This window comes from Plectropomus leopardus, chromosome 2, assembly GCF_026936395.1.
Source record: "Plectropomus leopardus strain MGB_pleo_1.0 chromosome 2, ASM2693639v1, whole genome shotgun sequence".
Lineage (NCBI taxonomy): Eukaryota > Metazoa > Chordata > Actinopteri > Perciformes > Serranidae > Plectropomus > Plectropomus leopardus.
The window spans coordinates 42,655,900-42,679,899 of record NC_142177.1 but is presented as its reverse complement, the minus strand read 5'-3'; the positions used below and the strand labels follow the sequence as shown (position 1 = coordinate 42,679,899).

The following is a 24,000-nucleotide window of genomic DNA, read 5'->3' as shown; positions in this document are numbered from 1 at the left end:
AAAATACTATTGGTGAGAAATGAACGAGGAGGAGGAGAGGAAAAAATGACGTGTAAACGGTTATTGATTTTTCTGAACGGTTATGATTTGTTATCCGTGTACCCGTTTACACGTGTAGATGTTGACATCCCTAGTTCACACACATTACAGCGTTCACACACATTCAGGTGTTCACACACATTACAGCGTTCACACACATTACAGTGTTCACACACATTACAGCGTTCACACACATTACAGCGTTCACACACATTACAGCGTTCACACACATTCAGGTGTTCACACACATTACAGCGTTCACACACATTACAGTGTTCACACACATTACAGTGTTCACACACATTCAGGTGTTCACACACATTACAGCGTTCACACACATTACAGTGTTCACACACATTACAGCGTTCACACACATTACAGCGTTCACACACATTACAGTGTTCACGCACATTCAGGTGTTCACACACATTACAGCGTTCACACACATTACAGTGTTCACACACATTACAGTGTTCACACACATTACAGCGTTCACACACATTAAGGTGTTCACACACATTATAGCGTCCACACACATTACAGTGTTCACACACATTGCAGCGTTCACACACATTGCAGCGTTCACACACATTAAGGTGTTCACACACATTACAGTGTTCACACACATTACAACGTCCACACACATTACAGCGTTCACACACATTACAACGTCCACACACATTACAGTGTTCACACACATTACAGCGTTCACACACATTACAGCGTTCACACACATTACAACGTCCACATAAATCACAGCTTTCACACGTCAGGCTGTAACGGTGTTTGTGTTTAGCAGTGAGTCAAGAAAAGAGCGATATGACGTACGCAGTATGGATATTAACAGTCCAGCTTTGGTCGCACTGACACAGTTACTCAGCTTTCTCTTTCAACATGTGAACAGACTGAGTGAGTTTAGTTCAGAGTCCTCCTGTCCTCTCTGTCCTCCATCGTCTCACGATGACGCTTCTCAGACACTCGCCTGGACTCCAGATTTCACTTTTAACCAACATGTATGCTCTGTTTGTGTGTGTGTGTGTGTGTGTGTGTGTGCGTGTACGTGCGTGCTCTGACGGGAAGTCACACACTACCACGCTGACAAACACACGTGTCAGACGTGAGATGATGAAGTACCTCACATGTCATTAGCATGTCATTAGCACAATTAGCATGGCGTTCTGTCCACGAGCTGCTGAGTCCGTTCATCACTTCATCTGTTCGTTTCGTCTCTTTCATTAATTCATTCATCTGTCCTCCTCTTTAATACACGTTAGTCTTTGTCTTTGCAGCAGCTGTTGACTCAGATTTATTCTGATCACGCTGCCTGCAGGTTGTGAGGTTTTATGTAAATAAGAAATAAATTATTGTTGAAGTAAACATAAATATGAAGCACAGCTGCTCAGTCAGAGACTCTCAGTCCACTGAGATTTCTTCATGTTGAGCAGTTTTGTTTTTATTTTTTTTCTGTGTAGTGTATTTCTGGAGACATTTTGGTCCCCAGATTTTGCTGCACAGTGAGCACTCTTGACTTTTATGATACTCTTTGGTACAGGCAGCTGTGGACGTGGTGCAGCGGCACAGAGGTCAACAGAAATGTTATTGCATGTTTCTGATCTGGTGTCAGCTCAGTTAACTTGTTTGCTATATCACATGAATGTCGCTGTCTCACTGAACGTCCCGCTGAACGTCCCGCTGAACGTCCCGCTGAACGTCCCGCTGAACGTCCTACTGAACTAGAAATTTAATTAAATCCTAGAAATGTCCTAAAATCCAACAAATATCCTAAAATTCTAGAAATGTCCTATTAAAAATGTCCTACTAGAACTGTCGTAAAATCCTAGAAATGTCCTTAAATCCAGAAAGTCCTAAAATTTAGCAATGAAACATCACAATAAAAGTGATGACAGCTGGTGGATCAGCCTACAGGTTTGGAAGGATCACACACAGTTTGTGTTGCCTGTATTGAACGTTCAGCGTCGGCAGGTGCAGGTGAGTGTTCAGCATCAGTGTGTGCAGGTGAGCGTTCAGCCTCCTAAATGTTGTGTTCCAGCCGAGCGGCGTCCAGCCGAGCGGCGTCCAGCCGAGCGGCGTCCAGCCGAGCGGCGTCCAGCCGCTGACGGTCACACACAAAGTCACAGAGTCCTCGCAGTGAAGATGGTGTTAGTAACAGAAACATATCTGTGTCCCAGCAGCCTCCCGTTGTCCTCGTTCTGCTGCTTCTGTTTTTAACCAGGTCATGAGTCTCTGACCGGACGGATTAAAACAGTTTGACGCTCACCGAGAATATTCAGGACAAGAAAAACACAAAACATTAACTCCTGAGGGTCTGCTTTAATATTACACACACGCACACACACACACACACACACACACACACACACACACACAGTCTTGTGTGTGTGTGTGTGTATGTGTGTTTAATGCTGCTGTTGCTGATGAGTTTGAGCTCAGATAAACTGATCCAGGACCAGCAGAGAGCTGAGTCACGTGTTCAGATGTTAGATAGAAATGATCTCTGAAACACTGCTTCGTTTTTAACGTCTCAGTTGTTTCCTCAGCATTTACGGTGCATCACAGTGCCACGTTTTTCCCACCAGGCTCAGCGCTTTTTAGCAGTATGTTGCAGCGGTTTGAAAATGGTTGGGGGGCCACCAGGGGCCTTGTCAGGGGCCAGATTTGTCCCTCAGGCCCTAAGTTGAGTATCAGTGCTATAGTGCATAAAAACAGCTGTTTCCGCGGGTGAGAGCGGGTCAGATCTGGGCCTGTCAGTGTTTGTATCCGGGGCCAGCTCTTGGCATAGGCGACATAGGCGGTCGCCTAGGGCGCCATCTGCTGGAGGGGTGCCGCCAGTCCCCCTTGGCCTCGAGGGAAAATAATAATAAAATAATAATTTTCTATGCCCACTGATGCCCTCACTTAGTGTTTTCTGTCTAGAAAAAAAATATATATGTTAACATTACAAATAAATAAACAGTGACATGTTCCTAAATTATGTGTGAGCACGTGATGTATCGTTATTGGGTGTGGAGGTGCGGGTTAGGGTTAGGGCGCCTCGGGTACCAAATTGGGTAGAGCTGGCCCTGTTTGTATCTGTGAGGTTAAACTCTGGAGCGTCTCATGTCTTCATGGATTTCATGTGCCCCCCCCCCCTCATAGAGGAGGAAATCAATGCTGCTAATTACGGTCCATTACCTGCAGCTGAGAGGCATCAGAGCAGCCTGCAGCCTCGCTCAGATTAGATTCAGGCCCAGGCTAATTAGCTTAGCAGCTTTGCAGCATGAACGCCCGTCCTCTGGGGACGTCCTGTTCCTGCTGCTGCGAGGAGCTCCACGGCTCCGAGCGCTCGCCACCCAGCACGCTCAACACACTCAGCACGCTAAGATACGCTGTGGAAACTAAATAGTTACGTTTAGACTGTTAAGGTCAAAAAATGCTCCATTGAAGTCCTGGAAAAGTCCTGGAAAGTCATTGGTAGAAATATGTAGTGTGTGTGTGTGTGTGTGTGTGTGTGTGTGTGTGTGTGTGTGTGTGTGTGTGTGTGTGTGCGCACTGCAGTTTAAATGTCTCTGTTGTTACTGAAGAACGAGCCGGGACACAAACTGGTTCCTGATCACATTTATTGAACGTTATCGTGTAGTGAAACTACGTGTCCATCACGTCCTCCAGCTCACGTATCCCTCACACTGACAGCGGGACGATTCATGCGCCCACACGGTTCAAACATCCGTCCGTGTCAAATAGATACTCAGGGGGGTGGGAGCCCGACCTGTACTGGGTTTTAGGGTGATGCAGATCTCGCTGATGTGTAATAATGATTCTCTGTTGTGTGATAGGATGTAAATATTTCTGTGTATCCGCAGAGATCTCTCAGGTTATCACGTGATATTATACAGCTTCATAAAAACTTCCAAAATGACATCAGCGCACCGAAACAGCCAACTTCATCGTGAATTTGATCATTTTAAATGACATTTTAAACACGCACACACACACACACACACGCACACACACACTCACTGGGTGTTGCATTAACTCTTTGCCTTTTGTGGCTCTGCAGCTCAAACAGCTGATAAAATCACAAAATTGAAACACCTGCAGCAACACGATGAAACCAGTCGACAGAATACTGAAATCTTCTGTCTGGACCGAACCAGCAGGCCAGTTTACTTCACAGATTCGTGCAAAACTTAAGCCAAATTTTGGAAATTTGGATAAAACTCAACGTGGAGCTGACTGTGTTTCCACTGAGGGATGTCATGTGACTTCTCCTCTGGTGATAACGTCCCAGTAACCATGGCGATGGATGTTGAAAACATCAGCAGCTTTATTTCTATTGCAGCCGCTCAGTAATCTAATACGCTGTAATGTCTCCGTCTGGTCTCAGAGTGAAGAAGCTCTCGGTCTCTTCCTCCGTCCTCACATACAGAGCCGCGTCATGTGACCGTGTTTACGTTTTCTTCTTCTTTGGGTTTAATGCCGGTTTGCATCCGTAAAGTCGCTTTACTGCCACCCGGTGTTACACGTCAAAGCCCTAAAAGCCCAAAAAGTGTTTCCATCACAGTCTCCTGAAATAATCACCCCATGAGAGTGGAAATTCTTTTTGGGAGTTTTTAGGAGATAGAGTGTTAACCCTTACCCTGCTGATAATCTTCAGGTGTGATTCAGTGTTTCATCTTTCACACAACAGTTATGATTCAGAGTGTCTGTAAACACTCGGACTGATCCCAGTCCTGTTCTGTCAGACTGAAGGAAACACTGAGACGAGTGTGTGAGTGTGTGTGTGTGTGTGAGTGTATGTGTGTGTGTGTGTGTGTGTGTGTGTGTGTGTGTGTGTGTGTGTGTGTGTGTGTAGTTTCCATGTTTCTTGTTTTCCAGTACAGTTCAGATAAACTGGAGGATTCCCAGTGAATCCCTCCTGTGAGTAAAGGCTGCCCGTCTGTCTGTCTGTGAGACGATGCTATAGAGACACATCAGATATTAATAATGACAACAATAATAACAATGATAATGACAATCATAATAACAATGATAATGACAACAATAATAACAATGATAATGACAATCATAATAACAATGATAATGACAATCATAATAACAATGATAATGACAACAATAATAACAACGATAATGACAACAATAATAACAATGATAATGACAATAATAATAACAGTGATAAAGACAATAATTATAATGAGGGCCCTGCAGGATGCTAACAATCATTTTCAGTATTGATTAATCCGTCCATTATTTTCTCCGTTAATCGATTAACAGTTTAGTTAATCTGTGCTCTAATTTCACTAAAGTGACGTCTTCAGATCGTTGTTTTATCTGAGCGACAGTCTGAAAATACGTAACTTTTTCCTGTAGTGTCATGTGATGTATAATCTGAAATTATTATTTAACGACAAAGAAAATGTTGAAGAAATGTGTTAAAAAACGTCTGAAACAATATTTTAAGGACTGAAAGAGCTGCCCGTTAATGATGAATGTGCAGCTCTTCTGTCTCACATGATGACCGAAAAAACTGAAAACACACGGACCTGAGTGACCAGTGTGTGTGTGTGTGTGTCTGTGAGTGTGTGTGTGTGTGTGTGTCTGTGAGTGTGTGTGTGTGTGTGTGTGTGTGTGTGTGTGTGTGTGTGTGTGAGTGTGTGTGTGAGTGTGTGAGTGTGTCTGTGTGTGAGTGTGTGTGTGTGTGTGTGTGTGTGTGTGTGTGTGTGTGTGTGTGTGTGTGTGTGTGTGTGTGTGTGTGTGTGTGTGTGCACACGTGTGTGTGTGTGTATGTGTGTGTGTGTGTGCACATGTGGCTGAAGAAGATTTGCTGTCTTCTTGGTGGTCTTCTGTTACCGTGGAAACGACAGAGCAGCTTGGATGTTGGAGGGTGGGAGACGGCAATTAGGAGTTTTAAATGAGAAAAAGATGGAGAGAAGATGGGAGGAGGAGGAGAGGAGGAGGTGTCAGGGAGGAGGAGCAGATGTGTTGAGGGTCAGAGGTCGCAGGTTTTCAGACGGACTTCAGGGCTGCAGCAGAGAGTAGAGTCTGGACGGATAGATCTGAGGGAGGACACAGAAGGACACAGGAGGACACAGGAGGACACAGGAGGACACAGGGGGAGACAGAGGAGGAGACAGGAGGAGGAGACAGGAGGAGACAGAGGATGGAAAAGCCAAATAAAGACATCAGTCCCTCCATCTCAAAACTATCAAACAGTAATACTTCAGTGTTCAGCTGTAATCCTGCTCTGAATCAGCGATCTTTGAAAATAATGTTTAATGTGTGTATGTATTTGTATATGTGTATATATATATGTATATATATATATATATATATATATATATATATATATATATATGTATATATAAACAACCGTATGAGGAGGACTGGCGGTTGTTTCAGAGGATGTTTGGTCTTTAACATTTACCTCAGAGTCCTGGAAAAGTGCTGTGAATGTGCTGTTGAAAGCGCGTGTGAATGCTGCCTCCTCCTCAGTAGCTGTTGAGTGAGAGGAGGAGGGGAGTGACAGAGCGATGAGGTTTTATTTACTCGTGGTTTTCATGAATAAATGATGCGATAGGTTTTAGTAGAGAATGAGAGAGCAGAGGCATCAGACGCGGATTCCTTCTTAATGGATGTTGTGAGAGTTTGTTATAAAACCTCGTCTCTGTCCTGTGCTGGACTTTCTGTCCGGGGGCTCAGACTCAATGTCTCTCAGTAACTCGTTTCTGTTATCAGCTGCTGCAGCAACAAACCCACACTCAGAAAAATACGCTCTGAAAAATACGAGCAATATCTCGCTTCTGTCCGACCCCACAGTCTGGATTATTTTCCTTTAGTGAAAGTTGGAATTAATTTCAGATGACTGAGTAACGTCCACATTCACACAGTCGACCTTCAACATCACAGTCAGATTCATCTGAATCAAATTGTGTCATCTGCGTAAAATGATACTGAGATCAGTTCACAGATATTATTGATGTATCGTGAGAACTGCAGTGGCTCTAAAACAGTCCCCTGAGGGACACCTTCATGGACCCATAAGACAAGACATCAATAAATAGAGCTCTAAACCTACTACGTTTATATTCACAAATATGACAATACTGCCTCTGAGCTATTTACATGATTAACTCTTTAGTGACTGTTTGTCTCATTTTAGTCTCTTTTCTTCTTCCTGTTGTGATAACTGTGTGTGTGTTGATGCATGTGTCCTAAATGTAGTCCAGATTGTGTATTTGAGTGTAATCAGTGAATTTGCAGCTCAGCTCCTACAATAAGTCTAAAATACACTGTGGAAACTAAATAGTTACATTCAGACTGTTCAGGTCCAAAAATGCTCCATTGAAACCCATTCAAACTGACATTTTTGATCCCACAGCCATCAGAGCAGAAAAACAGGACTTGTATTATTTCTGGGTGTCATTCTGGGCTTTTGACTCTGAATTTGTCATTTTGACTATTTTCCACCTGATGAGGTCATTTTGACCATATTTGGCATATGGAGGAAATACATGCTATTTCCACTAGGTGACCTGTCACAGTCAATGTAGCTGCTGATCACTGACATATCCCAGACTGTCAGCAGCTACACTCACACACTGACATATCCCAGACTGTCAGCAGCTACACTCACACACTGACATATCCCAGACTGTCGGCAGCTACACTCACACACTGACATATCCCAGACTGTCGGCAGCTACACTCACACACTGACATATCCCAGACTGTCGGCAGCTACACTCACACACTGACATATCCCAGACTGTCGGCAGTTACACTCACACACTGAGGAGGAGGAGATTAAATACTTCATTAAATACATTTCTTCTACTTTTTTTAAATCGCAAAAACATAGTGGCATCATGACAAAATTAATTAATGATCAATTAATTAATCAAATAATGAATATTTGGTATTTATGATTAGGTTTGATGTTGGTTAAAAAAATAACTCAATGAAAATATAAAATCATAGTGTATAATATTTTTATGGCTTCATTTTGAAAAGCACATTTTGTGTGCAGAGCGATGTGTGAATATTTGACACTGCACAAAAAATAATCAGTGTTGCTGCTAATCACATATCCATGGCTGTCATAATAATAAAAAAAATCTACTTAGCACGTAGTGTATGGAAAATAATTAAATTATTGTGTGTTTTTTCATCTAAAAACATAGTGGCATTTAAAGGGTGTGAGTTCTGAAAATTGATGAATATTTGTGATTAGATTTGATGATGGTTTCAAAAAATGAACTCAATGAAAGTAGAAAATCATATGAGCGCATGATGTTATTCTAGCTTTATTTTGAAAAGCCCATTTTGTGATTTCAGAGCGTCCCTGAGGGATCAGGACCGTGTTGGTATGAATGTGACAGAGTGAATTTTGGCTGATAATCATATAAACACAGTTCGGAGATCTCCTCCTTTGTGACCTCGTGTTCTCTGCGTGTGTCCTCCTCCTGTCTCCTCTGTCTGTCTCTTCTGTCCTCCTGTCTCAGCGTTTGGGACGAGGCTGACTGAGACAAAGACTCTGTCTTTGTGTTTTTGTTCCTCGCCACTTTACCTGACGTCACCTCGTCAGCACGCCGTTTGTTCGGTGTTTCTGTCTGAATCACGATGTGTGAGGACCAGAAACACGAACCGTGTCTCTTGTCCCCCGACGAGTCTTGTTCACTCGTTACACAAGTTTCACCCGAGTGTTGACTTGTTTAGAAGGGAAGACCTCGTCAATATTTAATCGATCAATATTTAATCGATCAATATTTAACGGCTGCACTCTCACTTTAACCCTTTCAGCTCAGGGCCCCTGTCCTCTGACAGCAGGAGGACAGAGGACACACAGTGACACAGTGACACAGTGTCAGAGGACAGTGTCCTTCAGTCTGTCCTCTTTCTGCAGGAGGACACAGTGATTCCCTCAGAGGACAGTTTCCCTGCATCTGTCCTCTGACAGCAGGAGGACACAGTGATTCCCTCAGAGGACAGTGTCCTTCAGTCTGTCCTCTTTCTGCAGGAGGACACAGTGATTCCCTCAGAGGACAGTGTCCCTACGTCTGTCCTCTGACAGCAGTAGGACACAGTGATTCCCTCAGAGGACAGTGTCCTTCAGTCTGTCCTCTTTCTGCAGGAGGACGCAGTGATTCCCTCAGAGGACAGTGTCCCTACGTCTGTCCTCTGACAGCAGTAGGACACAGTGATTCCCTCAGAGGACAGTGTCCTTCAGACTGTCCTCTTTCTGCAGGAGGACACAGTGATGACCTTAGAGGACAGTGTCCATCAGTCTGTCCTCTTTCTGCAGGAGGACACAGTGATGACCTTAGAGGACAGTGTCCATCAGTCTGTCCTCTTTCTGCAGGAGGACACAGTGATGACCTTAGAGGACAGTGTCCATCAGTCTGTCCTCTTTCTGCAGGAGGACACAGTGATGACCTCAGAGGACAGTGTCCATCAGTCTGTCCTCTGACAGCAGGAGGACACAGTGATTCCCTCAGGGGACAGTGTCCTTCAGTCCGTCCCCTGACAGCAGGAGGACGGACTGATGGACACGTGATGAGCTCTGCTGTGTGAAAACAGAGTTCAGGCTCAGTTCAGTTTCTCGCCTCCACAGAGTCGACCAATCACAGCGAGCGGACGCCGTCACGGAGGGACCCGAACTCTGTTGGAGACACTTTTCATGTCAACAACTGCTGCAGGAAACTCCAGGCAGGTTTCCATTAACCCTCAAATTACACAAATTGAAATTGCAAATCTAAAATACACCCAGTCGAAACACGCCAATTTAGAAAAGTACTCCTGTTTATTGCAAACAAGTTTTGATGCGAGCGTGAGGGGGTTTTCAGCCGCAGGCATCACTCAGCGGAAACACGTCATCTCACGCTCTGGTTTATCCACGTTTACAAATTATCTCCCAACTTTAGCACAAACCTGTGATGGAAACCTGCCGAGTGACTCGCTCTGAAGTCTGCCGCTGACAGCGTCGCCACAAATGCAACAACTGTTTCTCACGTTTGTGCGAAAACATGAGCGATCTTTTCACAACGTGTCGTTGAAGTGCGTCACATTCCGAAATTTTGACCACTTAGCTCGTAGTTTCTCCCCCCTAATGTCGTAAATTAGTGTGAAAAAGATCAGCCTCATCACCCAGACGCTGCCGCCTGCCGTGTTTACTTCCTGCAGCGGAAGAACTTATAAAATGATGCTTTGTAAATTAATATAGCAAGAAGGAAATACTCCTGATTTGAGACCAAAATCACCAGATTATCAGCAGCATCTGTTCTTTGAGGAGACAAACAAACAAAAAACACCTTTTTTACAATTTTTTTCCCTCAGAAATTTGCAACATTAATCTCTGAAATTCTGATTTTTCCCTCAGAATATTGCGCTCATTTTTATTTTTTTTATTTAGAATAATCTACAGTACTAGTAAGAGTACTATTAAAATATGAAATCAATAAGCAGTATCTGTTGAAGTAGTAATACTGTTGAAACCCTCTGAAGTCTCTCTGATCTCTGATTGATGGTCGCTTCACAATAAAAGCTCGTTCCTCATAATAACCCAGTTTACAGGATCTGCATAATGAGCTGTGACTGTGTGACTGTGTCACTGTGACTGTGACTGTGTGACTGTGTGACTGTGTGACTGTGTCACTGTGTGACTGTGTCACTGTGTCACTGTGTCACTGTGTGACTGTGTGACTGTGTCACTGTGTGACTGTGTCACTGTGTCACTGTGTGACTGTGTGACTGTGTCACTGTGTCACTGTGTCACTGTGTGACTGTGACTGTGTCACTGTGTGACTGTGTGACTGTGTGACTGTGTCACTGTGTCACTGTGACTGTGACTGTGTCACTGTGTGACTGTGTGACTGTGTGACTGTGTCACTGTGTGACTGTGTGACTGTGTCACTGTGTGACTGTGACTGTGTCACCGTGTCACTGTGTCACTGTGTGACTGTGACTGTGTCACTGTGTCACTGTGTCACTGTGTGACTGTGACTGTGTCACTGTGTGACTGTGACTGTGTCACTGTGTCACTGTGTGATTGTGTGACTGTGTTACTGTGTCACTGTGTGACTGTGACTGTGTCACTGTGTGACTGTGTCACTGTGTCACTGTGACTGTGTGACTGTGTCACTGTGACTGTGTGACTGTGTGACTGTGTCACTGTGTGACTGTGTGACTGTGTGACTGTGTCACTGTGTGACTGTGTCACTGTGTCACTGTGACTGTGACTGTGTCACTGTGTCACTGTGTGACTGTGTCACTGTGTGACTGTGTGACTGTGTCACTGTGTCACTGTGCGACTGTGTCACTGTGCGACTGTGTCACTGTGTGACTGTCACTGTGTCACTGTGTGACTATGTCACTGTGTCACTGTGTGACTGTGTCACTGTGTCACTGTGACTGTGTGACTGTGTCACTGTGTCACTGTGTCACTGTCACTGTGTGACTGTGTGACTGTGTGACTGTGTCACTGTGTCACTGTGTCACTGTGTCACGGTGTGACTGTGTGACTGTGTGACTGTGTCACTGTGTCACTGTGTGACTATGTCACTGTGTGACTGTGTGACTGTGTCACTGTGTCACTGTGTGACTGTGTCACTGTGTCACTGTGTGACTGTGTCACTGTGTGACTGTGTGACTGTGTCACTGTGTGACTGTGTGACTGTGTCACTGTGACTGTGACTGTGTGACTGTGTGACTGTGTCACTGTGTGACTGTGTAACTGTGTCACTGTGTGACTGTGTCACTGTGTGACTGTGACTGTGTCACTGTGTCACTGTGTCACTGTGTGACTGTGACTGTGTCACTGTGTGACTGTGTCACTGTGTCACTGTGTGACTGTGACTGTGTCACTGTGTGACTGTGTGACTGTGTCACTGTGTGACTCTGTCACTGTGTCACTGTGTGACTGTGACTGTGTCACTGTGTGACTGTGTCACTGTGTCACTGTGACTGTGTGACTGTGTGACTGTGTCACTGTGTCACTGTGACTGTGTGACTGTGTGACTGTGTCACTGTGTCACTGTGTGACTGTGTGACTGTGTCACTGTGTCACTGTGTCACTGTGTGACTGTGTGACTGTCACTGTGTGACTGTGTGACTGTGTGACTGTGACTGTGTCACTGTGTCACTGTATCACTGTGTGACTGTGACTGTGTCACTGTGTCAATGTGTGACTGTGACTGTGTCACTGTGTGACTGTGTGACTGTGTCACTGTGTGACTCTGTCACTGTGTCACTGTGTCACTGTGTGACTGTGACTGTGTCACTGTGTGACTGTGTCACTGTGACTGTGTGACTGTGTGACTGTGTGACTGTGACTGTGTGACTGTGTCACTGTGTCACTGTGTGACTGTGTCACTGTGTGACTGTGTCACTGTGTCACTGTGTCACTGTGTGACTGTCACTGTGTCACTGTGTCACTGTGTGACTGTGTCACTGTGTGACTGTGTGATTGTGTCACTGTCACTGTGTCACTGTGTCACTGTGTCACTGTGTGACTGTGTCACTGTGTGACTGTGTGACTGTGTGATTGTGTCACTGTGTTACTGTGTCACTGTGTGACTGTGTCACTGTGTCACTGTGTCACTGTGTGACTATGTCACTGTCACTGTGTGACTGTGTGATTGTTTCACTGTGTGACTGTGTGACTGTGTCACTGTGTCACTGTGTCACTGTGTGACTATGTCACTGTGTCACTGTGTGACTGTCACTGTGTGACTGTGTCACTGTGTGACTGTGTGACTGTGCGACTGTGTCACTGTGCGACTGTGTCACTGTGCGACTGTGTCACTGTGTGACTGTCACTGTGTCACTGTGTGACTGTCACTGTGTCACTGTGTGACTGTGTCACTGTGTCACTGTGTCACTGTGTCACTGTGACTGTGTGACTGTGTCACTGTGTCACTGTGTCACTGTCACTGTGTGACTGTGTCACTGTGTGACTGTGTCACTGTGTCACTGTGTCACTGTGTGACTATGTCACTGTGTGACTGTGTGACTGTGTCACTGTGTCACTGTGTGTCTGTGTCACTGTGTCACTGTGACTGTGTGACTGTGTGACTGTGTCACTGTGTCACTGTGTGACTGTGTCACTGTGTCACTGTGTGACTGTGTGACTGTGTCACTGTGTCACTGTGTGACTGTGACTGTGTCACTGTGTCACTGTGTCACTGTGTGACTGTCTGTGTCACTGTGTGACTGTGTCACTGTGTCACTGTGTCACTGTGTGACTATGTCACTGTGTGACTGTGTGACTGTGTCACTGTGTCACTGTGTGACTGTGTCACTGTGTCACTGTGTCTGTGTGACTGTGTGACTGTGTCTCTGTGTCACTGTGTGACTGTGTCACTGTGTCACTGTGTGACTGTGTGACTGTGTCACTGTGTCACTGTGTGACTGTGACTGTGTCACTGTGTCACTGTGTCACTGTGTGACTGACTGTGTCACTGTGTGACTGTGTGACTGTGTCACTGTGTGACTCTGTCACTGTGTCACTGTGTCACTGTGTGACTGTGACTGTGTCACTGTGTGACTGTGTCACTGTGACTGTGTGACTGTGTGACTGTGTGACTGTGTGACTGTGACTGTGTGACTGTGTGACTGTCACTGTGTCACTGTGTCACTGTGTGACTGTGTCACTGTGTGACTGTGTCACTGTGTCACTGTGTGACTGTCACTGTGTCACTGTGTGACTGTGTCACTGTGTGACTGTGTGATTGTGTCACTGTGTCACTGTGTCACTGTGTGACTGTGTCACTGTGTGACTGTGTGATTGTGTCACTGTGTCACTGTGTGACTGTGTCACTGTGTCACTGTGTCACTGTGTGACTATGTCACTGTCACTGTGTGACTGTGTGATTGTTTCACTGTGTGACTGTGTGACTGTGTCACTGTGTGACTGTGTCACTGTGTCACTGTGTCACTGTGTGACTATGTCACTGTGTCACTGTGTGACTGTGTCACTGTGTGACTGTGTGACTGTGCGACTGTGTCACTGTGCGACTGTGTCACTGTGTGACTGTCACTGTGTCACTGTGTGACTATGTCACTGTGTCACTGTGTGACTGTGTCACTGTGTCACTGTGACTGTGTGACTGTGTCACTGTGTCACTGTGTCACTGTCACTGTGTGACTGTGTCACTGTGTGACTGTGTCACTGTGTCACTGTGTCACTGTGTCACGGTGTGACTGTGTGACTGTGTGACTGTGTGACTGTGTCACTGTGTGACTGTGTGACTATGTCACTGTGTGACTGTGTGACTGTGTCACTGTGTCACTGTGTGACTGTGTCACTGTGTCACTGTGTGACTGTGTCACTGTGTGACTGTGTGATTGTGTCAGTGTCACTGTGTGACTATGTCACTGTCACTGTGTCACTGTGTGACTGTGTGATTGTGTCAGTGTCACTGTGTCACTGTGTGACTGTGATTGTGTGATTGTGTTACTGTGTGATTGTGTTACTGTGTGACTGTGTGATTGTGTGACTGTGTGATTGTGTGACTGTGATTGTGTGACTGTGTGATTGTGTGATTGTGTGACTGTTATTGTGTGACTGTGATTGTGTGACTGATTGTGTGACTGTGTGATTGTGTTACTGTGTGACTGTGATTGTGTTACTGTGTGATTGTGTGACTGTGATTGTGTGACTGTGTGATTGTGTGATTGTGTGACTGTTATTGTGTGACTGTGATTGTGTGACTGATTGTGTGACTGTGTGATTGTGTTACTGTGTGACTGTGATTGTGTGACTGTGTGACTGTGTGACTGTGTCACTGTGTCACTGTGTCACTGTGTGACTGTCACTGTGTCACTGTGTCACTGTGTGACTGTGTCACTGTGTGACTGTGTGATTGTGTCACTGTGTCACTGTGTCACTGTGTCACTGTGTGACTGTGTCACTGTGTGACTGTGTGACTGTGTGACTGTGTGATTGTGTCACTGTGTCACTGTGTCACTGTGTGACTATGTCACTGTCACTGTGTGACTGTGTGATTGTTTCACTGTGTGACTGTGTGACTGTGTCACTGTGTGACTGTGTCACTGTGTGACTGTGTCACTGTGTCACTGTGTGACTATGTCACTGTGTCACTGTGTGACTGTCACTGTGTGACTGTGTCACTGTGTGACTGTGTGACTGTGCGACTGTGTCACTGTGCGACTGTGTCACTGTGTGACTATGTCACTGTGTCACTGTGTGACTGTGTCACTGTGACTGTGTGACTGTGTGACTGTGTCACTGTGTCACTGTGTCACTGTCACTGTGTGACTGTGTCACTGTGTGACTGTGTCACTGTGTCACTGTGTGACTGTGTGACTGTGTGACTGTGTGACTGTGTCACTGTGTGACTGTGTCACTGTGTCACTGTGTGACTGTGTCACTGTGTGACTGTGTGATTGTGTCAGTGTCACTGTGTCACTGTGTGACTATGTCACTGTCACTGTGTCACTGTGTGATTGTTTCACTGTGTGACTGTGTGACTGTGTCACTGTGTGACTGTGTCACTGTGTCACTGTGTGACTATGTCACTGTGTCACTGTGTGACTGTGTGATTGTGTGACTGTGATTGTGTGACTGTGTGATTGTGTGATTGTGTGACTGTTATTGTGTGACTGTGATTGTGTGACTGATTGTGTGACTGTGTGATTGTGTTACTGTGTGACTGTGATTGTGTTACTGTGTGATTGTGTGACTGTGATTGTGTGACTGTGTGATTGTGTGACTGTTATTGTGTGACTGTGATTGTGTGACTGATTGTGTGACTGTGTGATTGTGTTACTGTGTGACTGTGATTGTGTGACTGTGTGATTGTGTGATTGTGTGACTGTGATTGTGTGACTGTGACTGTGTCACTGTGTGACTGTGACTGTGTGACTGTGTCACTGTGTGATTGTGTGACTGTGATTGTGTGATTGTGTGATTGTGTGACTGACTGTGTGATTGTGACTGTGTTATTGTGTGACTGTGTTATTGTATGACTGTGATTGTGTGACTGTGTGATTGTATGATTGTGTTACTGTGTGACTGTGTGATTGTGTTACTGTGTGACTGTGTGATTTTGTGACTGTGTTATTTTGTGACTGTGATTGTGTGACTGTGATTTTGTGACTGTGTGATTATGTTACTGTGTGACTTTATGATTGTGTGATTTTGTGACTGTGTGATTGTGTTACTATGTGACTGTGATTATGTTACTGTGTGACTGTGATTGTGTGACTGTGTGATTGTGTGACTGTGATTGTGTGACTGTGTGACTGTGATTGTGTGACTGATTGTGTGACTGTGTGATTGTGTGATTGTGTGATTGTGTGATTGTGTGACTGTGATTGTGTGATTGTGTGACTGTGATTGTGTGATTGTGTGACTGTGTGATTGTGTGACTGTGATTGTGCGATTGTGTGACTGTGATTGTGTGATTGTGTGACTGTGATTGTGTGACTGCGATTGTGTGATTGTGTGGCTGTGATTGTGTGACTGTGATTGTGTGATTGTGTGACTGTGATTGTGTGACTGTGATTGTGTGATTGTGTGACTGTGATTGTGTGATTGTGTGATTGTGTGACTGTGATTGTGTGACTGTGATTGTGTGACTGTGATTGTGTGATTGTGTGACTGTGATTGTGTGATTGTGTGACTGTGATTGTGTGACTGTGATTGTGTGATTGTGAGACTGTGATTGTGTGATTGTGTGATTGTGTGACTGATTGTGTGATTGTGATTGTGTGATTGTGTGACTGATTGTGTGACTGTGATTGTGTGATTGTGTGACTGTGATTGTGTGATTGTGTGACTGTGATTGTGTGATTGCAGTAATAATTTATGGCTGCAGAGCTTCACTGTGATGTTCACTGATATGCTGATTTGAATAATAGCATGAAGGAAATGAACAGAGCAGATTAATGAGCCGTGTGTGTGTCTGTGTCTGTGTCAGTGTGTGTCAGTGTGTGTCTGTGTGTGTCTGTGTGTGTCTGAGTGTGTGTGTGTCTGTGTGTGTCTGTGTGTGTGTGTGTGTGTGTGTGTGTGCCTGCTGTTGTTTAGTACTCTGTATTTTCCTGCAGTGTAAAATGTTTTATCTCACCTTGTTCAGGGCTCATACGTGTTTTTATCAGGACTTTAAAACCATATGGTAGCTTTTTAGATATTTATCAGATTTAAAATCTGTGAATTCAGAGCAGGATTAGTGCTGAATATTTTAATATAACTGTGGATGATTTGGATTTCACTTTTTCTTTGGCGATTTTGGTGTTCTAGTTTTCTTTAAAAAAATGTGTGTAAATGTGTTTTTTCCTTCAAAAAGTTTTAGTAAGTTTTAAAAAGAAAAAAATGCTTTCCATGCTGCAGAAAGAAAAGCCCCAAATTTTTGAAAAAAAAGAGAATGTCAGATTGCCTAAAACAAGCAAACAGCAACAAATAGAATTTCCATATTGTCTTCTTTAACAGTCACTGAAAGGTTCAGCAGGTTTGGAGGTCATCTGTTCTTTCAAAATCGCCAGTAAAATTAATACGTTTGCCCCTCCCCCCAAAAAAGATAAAAACATCTCCAGAGCTTAAAAAACTATTTGACGTCTCCTCCTTTTTGCACCGCTCCCTCCCCTCTCATAAATAACCAACAGTCCCTAAGTTTTATTTAGATTCTCAGTCCTGCTCTGAACTCATCTCTGTGTGAAAATGGAAGGTAAAGGAAGTAACCACCGGAACATTTTCACCGGCCTCCATGCTGCGCGCAACTTTTCACCGAACGTATTCTGGCCCGTCTTTGACGTCACACGTGACACACCAGAAAAAACAACAAAAACAGCTGATCTGCTGCAGAGCCGTGTACACGCAGTGAGAAAGCAGTCTGTCGCCTATTTTTAGCTGATTTTCCAAAGATTAAATAACCAACATACACACATACTAATTTTAGTGGGAAGGGGTTAAACGCAGAGATGACAGAGTGCGTTTAATCTGATGATGAGGTCACTTTGTGATTCTCATCCAGGAGGAACCGAACTGTCCTTTTGTCTGTGTGTGTGTGTGTGTCCTTCACACAGAGCCGGAGGATTTTAGTGCGCAAGAAAACTAACGTCCAATTAATCCGAGCTGGAGACGCAAAAATGTTTACACCGAAATCCTCTGTGAGATTTTAGGTTTTAGTTTTGTTTGTGAGTAAAAACTCTGAAACAAACAAAAATTCAAAAAAACTTTTGAGGGATTTTATTTTGTCGGGACGTTAAACTTCCTCACGCTGCGTCTCTCTGAAGCTGGACTCGTGCTGGCGTGTCGCTTTCTGACATGACATCATTCACAGCTGAGCGACCGCAGAATTATAATTAAACTGACTGCAGTTCAGTCACACACACACACACACACACACACACACACACACACATTAATCAATTGCAAAGCATAGCTGAAGGCGTGTGTGTGTGTGTGTGTGTCTCCCTTTCCGCATTGTGACAATATTGACCCTTTATGATAAATAATGCTCACACACACACACACACACACACAGAAAAGATTTCGGTGAATTCTTTTGTCTATTAAAATGTTCTTTCGATCTTTTTTGAGGAAAATAATTTGGCGTGTGTTGTAGATCGAGGACAAACTGCAAAATGAATTTGATGATAGTCTGATGCAGTTTAAGATTAACCCTTTGGACGCTGAGCAAACTGGTTTGAGTTCTTTGGAAAACGTGGGAGGAAGCCATCGAGCAACTTAGCAACTGTTACCCAAAAAACAGCAAGAAATCAGAAAAATGTGACAAAAAATAACCTAAAAAAACCGTATAATTATAATGATTTTAAACATAATTTTCTGTCCTTGTTCTGTATTTTTAAAAATAATTTTCACCCTATTTTAAAACAAATCTTAAGGTCATTTTCTGTGTCACGCCTTTAACGGATTTCTTGCTATTTGTGGGACATTTCTTGCCATGTCGGTCGTAGCCTTTTCCCGTGTTTGTGAAAGAAATCAGTTTACTGAGGTTTTGAAGGGTTAAACAGCTTATGAAAGTCTAACAGGAACTAACAGTTGTTGCGGTATTTCATGTCCTGGTCTTAAATCTTATATCTTAAATCCTGTGTGGCGCTCACAGCAGTCATGTTGTCAACAACCGAATCTGCTCGCCGAGTGACGTCGGACACAAACTGAATCATATTTCATGGATCAGTTCAGCCGAGAGCGAGCTGTTTGTTCACCTGCTCCACTGAATGTATGAAAACCTCAGTATCAATAAGGAGGCAGATGTCACCTGTCAGTCCAGACTCAGGGTTTATTAACACGCAGGTGGAGACAGGAAGGACAGAGGCAGTGGGGGGGGTTCGGGGGTGCAGTGAAGACAATGAAACTGAAACATGTCCGCCCTGATTGTCCCGTCAGTCCTGCAGGAGGAGAATCTTCATCTCCACATTTATCATCTCACACAGACCCAAAAAAATCAAAATATAAAAATAAAAAAAGTTCCACTGCCTCCGACTCAACAAAACGACGACGACAACGACGAAGACGACGAAGACGACGAAGACAAAGACTCTTCTGCTGCATAAATAATTTCAACTGATGTCTTTATTTATTTATTTACCTTTGTTTTCCTGAACTTCTGTTCTGACTGATGATGACAGTAATCAGGATCCAGGGGAGAGGAGGAAGAGAGGAGGAAGGGGGAGGAGGAGGAGAGGAGGAGGAGGAGGAGGAGGAGGAGGAGGAGGATGAGAGGAGGAGGAGGAGTGGTGGAGGAGGAGGAGAGGAGGAGGTGTAGGAGGAAGGGGAGTTCAAACCTTATCCTTTAAAAGAGTTTCTATTTTTACTTGCTAAGCGCTCGTCTTCGTCGTCCTCTTGTCTTGCTGTCTGTGACGGAGCTGCTCTACACAGATTGTTTCGCCTCTAATCAACTGAAAAAAAGGAAAAGCTTAAAAGCTCTACAAAAAGATTTTTTTTCTTTTCTCGACATCATCTCTCATCTCTGTACGAGACCAGAAGGCATCTGCAGCAAAGTGTGTATTAAAGGTACAAGCCGTGCTTAAAGGGACAGCAGCCGTCCATGCTCGCCGGGCTGACGTCCGTCCTGGCTCAGACTCTGAGGCGGCTCCTCCCAGAGTTTAACATCCATCTATTTTTGGTTTATTTGGTTTCTGACGGATTTGTCCCGTCCTCTGTCCCTTGTCTTCTCCGTTAGCACCGTCCCTACCTGTCGGTCCGTCCGAGCCGGTCCCGTCACAGTGCACTGGTTTATGGCTGTAGGGCTCAGCGGGGTCCACCTGCGCAGACTACCGTACGTTTAGTTAACAGTATTCAGGTTCTTCAAATTGCACTTTTTCTGTTTTTATCAGGCTGAGAAAAGAAAGGTTTTGGAAGTCTGTGTTGGGTTCTGGTTTGCTCAGGTCTTGTGCTGGGTGCAGTGTAGAGTTGGGCCGGTGTTAAATTTTCAAACCGGTTTGATATTCAGGCAACACGGGACCAGACCGGTTTACCCAATTTTACCTGGTGACCCAAATGATTCAGCTTCTCTTCAGTTGGACATTACGACAGTGTGTCTCAAAAGAAAACCAGTTTCTATCTATCACATAGCATCTCATAACAGCGGAGCTATGTGTGGCCGCACTGAATCCATCAAATATGAACCTTTGTTACTAATGTAAACAAACCACGTAGCTATCAGCTGTGCTCTCCAGATTAGACGTAAACACGTATAAGATGTGTAAGTAGCCTACTTGCTGTCTTCTTACATTTGTAATGTTACTTTTTAAATCAGAAAACCTGCGTATTATATCGTGATATTTACTGCAATCAACAAACAATAGAACCAACAGCAGTAACATTATCCTATTTTGTTTTTAGTGACAGTTGTTTACCTCAGCTGAAACTCTCAGCTTCTCGGTGATCTCCCTGCAGCCAGCTGACTCTGCGTTTACATTTTTGTAGAGAAAAAAAGGAGGTTTTGTATAAATAATTCCTCATTTCAGCTTCAGGAAGCAGCCGCTCCCCGACCACTGCGGCGCTTTCAAAGCTAGCGACAGATATAATGCAGCCAGTCAGGAAACTTTTTACTTGACATAAAATCCAAAATGTTGTCATATTGATTCAGTGTTAGTCTTTAATAGAATAACTGTGACATCATGTTACCTCTCAGCCCAAAGAGGAAACAAACGTGTCCCGGTCTCATCCCTCTGCTGAAATTTGACACCAGCCGCCTCGGCTCAGCAGTAAATAAAACCTGACCTGTGTGACACCATCAGTTTCGTTAGTGAGTTTACAAACATGATATATATGTATTTATTAATCACGCTTATTGCAGAGGCTACTTTTAAAATGTCCAAAATGTAGCATAAAGACAAATGCTGATTCAGCCAGTTTGCAAAAAATCAAACCGGTTTAATCTTGTCCACCAGACTGGACTGGACCGGACCGGACCGGACCAGACCAGACTGGAAAAACTGAAACCGACCCAACTCTAGTACAGCAGGAGGTGGGTGCAGTGGGAGGTGGGTGCAGTGGGAGGTGGTCTGGAGGTAACGGAGAAACAGAGGAGGAAGTGAGGGGTGAAGGTAGTGCCAGTCTCTGTCTGTCTCTGTCTCTTTTGCTATGGCAACATGATGGGCGTGTCTGAGAACATGGACATGATGGAGTCTGTCTCCCCGGCCCTCTGCTGCTGCGGCTGGTGGTGGAGCTTCGAGTGCTCTGCCCCCAGCAGTAAACCTGGACCCAAATGTCCACCCGGTCCCGCCCTCAGTCTGCCGTTCTGCTGCTCTCTGATTGGCTCCAGAAAGACCACATGCTTGTTGGTACTGACCTTGCGGCCCGGGCCCTCAGTGGTCGCTGGCGGAGTGGGCGTGAGGATGGAGGACTGGGCGCTCCCGGCCCCAGCCTCGTTCCCCTGGCTTGCGGTGGCGGTGGCGGGGGTCGGGGCCCTTGGACAGGGAGGGCAGCGGCAGGGCGTAAGGTAGAGGTACATGAGGACCAGCACCAGGCTCACCACACAGCCCAGCAGGGTAGTGAACCCAGTGTTGAACGGCTCGTGAGGCTCCCCGTTGTGCAGCACCACCGTCACGTTGACCTCCCGTGTCTCGTTGTGCTGACGCTGCTGGTCCAGAGACATGCACCAGTAAATCCCGGCGTCCTCTGCACGTGCCGCCACAATCTCCAAGCTGCCATTGGCGAACATCTTTAATGACCCATTGTTTCCCGGCGGCGCCACGTACTCCTGATTGGGCGACACCCAGAGGAAGGTGATGGGGCGTCCGTAGAGTGTGGTGACGCAGTGCAGCAGGAGCCGACTCCCCACCTCCACCGAAACGCTGCTGTCCTGCTCCTTTGGTGCCTTACTCATTGCCGTCAGGTTGCATTTCTCAAAGAAGCGGTTGTGCTGGAAGAAGCGCACTGTCCCTCGCTGGATCCCGTAGACTAGACACGTGTACTCGTGTCTGAACTCTCTGATGGAGGCGAAGTTTCTCTGCTCCCAGTGCCGGAAAAGTCCGTACATGGAGCACTCGCACACCAGCGAGTTGTTGTGCAGGTAGAGTCCTCTCTGCACCGACAGGGGCAGGTTCCAGATGTCCTCCAGGGGCAGTTTGGGCAGGCGGTTTGAGGACAAGTCCAGCATGGACAGGTGCGGGTGGCTTTGCTCCTGGATGGAGAAGAAGGGGAAGTCGGTGAGGCGGTTGTGGCTGAGGTAGGCCCTGCGGAGACTGCCTAGTCCTGCCAGCGCTCTGCTCTCCACGCGTGCAATCCGATTGTTGAACAACAGCAGTTCCTCCAATCCAGGCAAATCCAGGAAACAGTGCTGCCCCAGAACTCGCAGCTGATTGGACGACAAGTCCAGGTGTCGCAGCAGAGTCCCTGAGACGTTTCGAAATGCCCCAGGGTAAATCGTGATCAGTTGGTTGTGCGCCAGCCGTAACGTCTCCAGTCGATAAAGTCCTTCAAAGCCGCCGGCCTCCAGCTGCGTGATGCGGTTGTGGCTGAGATCCAGAGTGACGGTGGAGATGGGCATGTCCCCGGGGACGCCGTCCAGACCGGCGGCGGTGCAGCTGAGGATGTCTGAGGCGCATACGCAGCCACCCTGGGACAGGCAGATGGTGGCGTGGACGGGGCTCAGCTGTGGGAGACAAACCAGCAAGACAATGACAGAGCAGCACGCTGCCGCAGCCGCCACACCCTGCAGGAAACCAGTGCTCCCAGTAAAAGACGGCATGATGGCAGCAGCAGCCTCAGACCTGTTTATCGTCTCTGTGAGAGCCAGCTCGGATCTGCGTTACTCTCTAACAGCTCATCCTTCATGCTGCGGGATCCATCTCATTCAGACACAAACAGACTGGGTGAACTGGTTTTGCTCGTGTTGAACTGGTTCCAGTGTGTCTGCATGTGGAGCCGTGCTGTTGCTGCTTTAAGCTGTTACTCCTGAGGCAGAAAGCTCCTCAGTGATGCACACTGTCGCCTCTGCCTCCAGCTGCTGCCTCAGTGTATGTTTGGTGAAAGGCCGTTAATGTGGCGCGAGGTGATGGCGTCTGCATCACCCACCTGCCAGTGCCGCTGCCATCCGGAGCGGGAAAACGAGAACAAAAGGAGGCTCCAAAACAAAAAGGCAGTTCAAACAAACACTGTGTGGAACAAACTCAGAGTGTAGTTTGATGCGGATGTGGATGGAAACTCGATGTGTTCAGTCAAAGTTTGGAGCCGTTTAAACTCGTCCAGGTGAAAGCGGAGAGACGAGCAGGTGCAGGTTCAGATCTCCTGCTGTGTCGACAGATTAATTCCAGCCAGAGAAAAAACACGGAGCAGAGCGTTTAGCATGACTTCCGCTCACCTCCTGGAGATCCCCTCTGTACCTCCTGACTGCTCCTCTGTACCTCCTCTGTACCTCCTGACTGCTCCTCTGTACCTCCTGACTGCTCCTCTGTACCTCCTAAACACTCCTCAGTCCTCTGAATTCACCTCCGGGCTTCTGGTGCTCCGTAAACAGCTCCGGCTCATGATCTCAC

General features: G+C 45.8%; 2 protein-coding genes across 6 annotated transcripts in view; one reads left to right on the top strand and one right to left on the bottom strand.

Annotated features, from left to right (window-relative positions):
- Positions 1-24,000, top strand: part of rnf123 (ring finger protein 123) — a 133,537-nt gene that overhangs the window by 52,864 nt on the left and 56,673 nt on the right. The gene's annotated exons all lie outside the window — the stretch shown is intronic.
- The window catches only part of amigo3 (adhesion molecule with Ig like domain 3), a 3,774-nt gene continuing 609 nt past the window's right edge, over positions 20,836-24,000 (bottom strand). The window contains exon 1 of the mRNA XM_042515019.2: positions 20,836-24,000. This exon is cut by the window's right edge and continues 609 nt beyond it. Coding sequence (XP_042370953.2) covers positions 21,603-23,213 — 1,611 coding nt within the window. The 5' untranslated portion in view covers positions 23,214-24,000 and the 3' untranslated portion in view covers positions 20,836-21,602.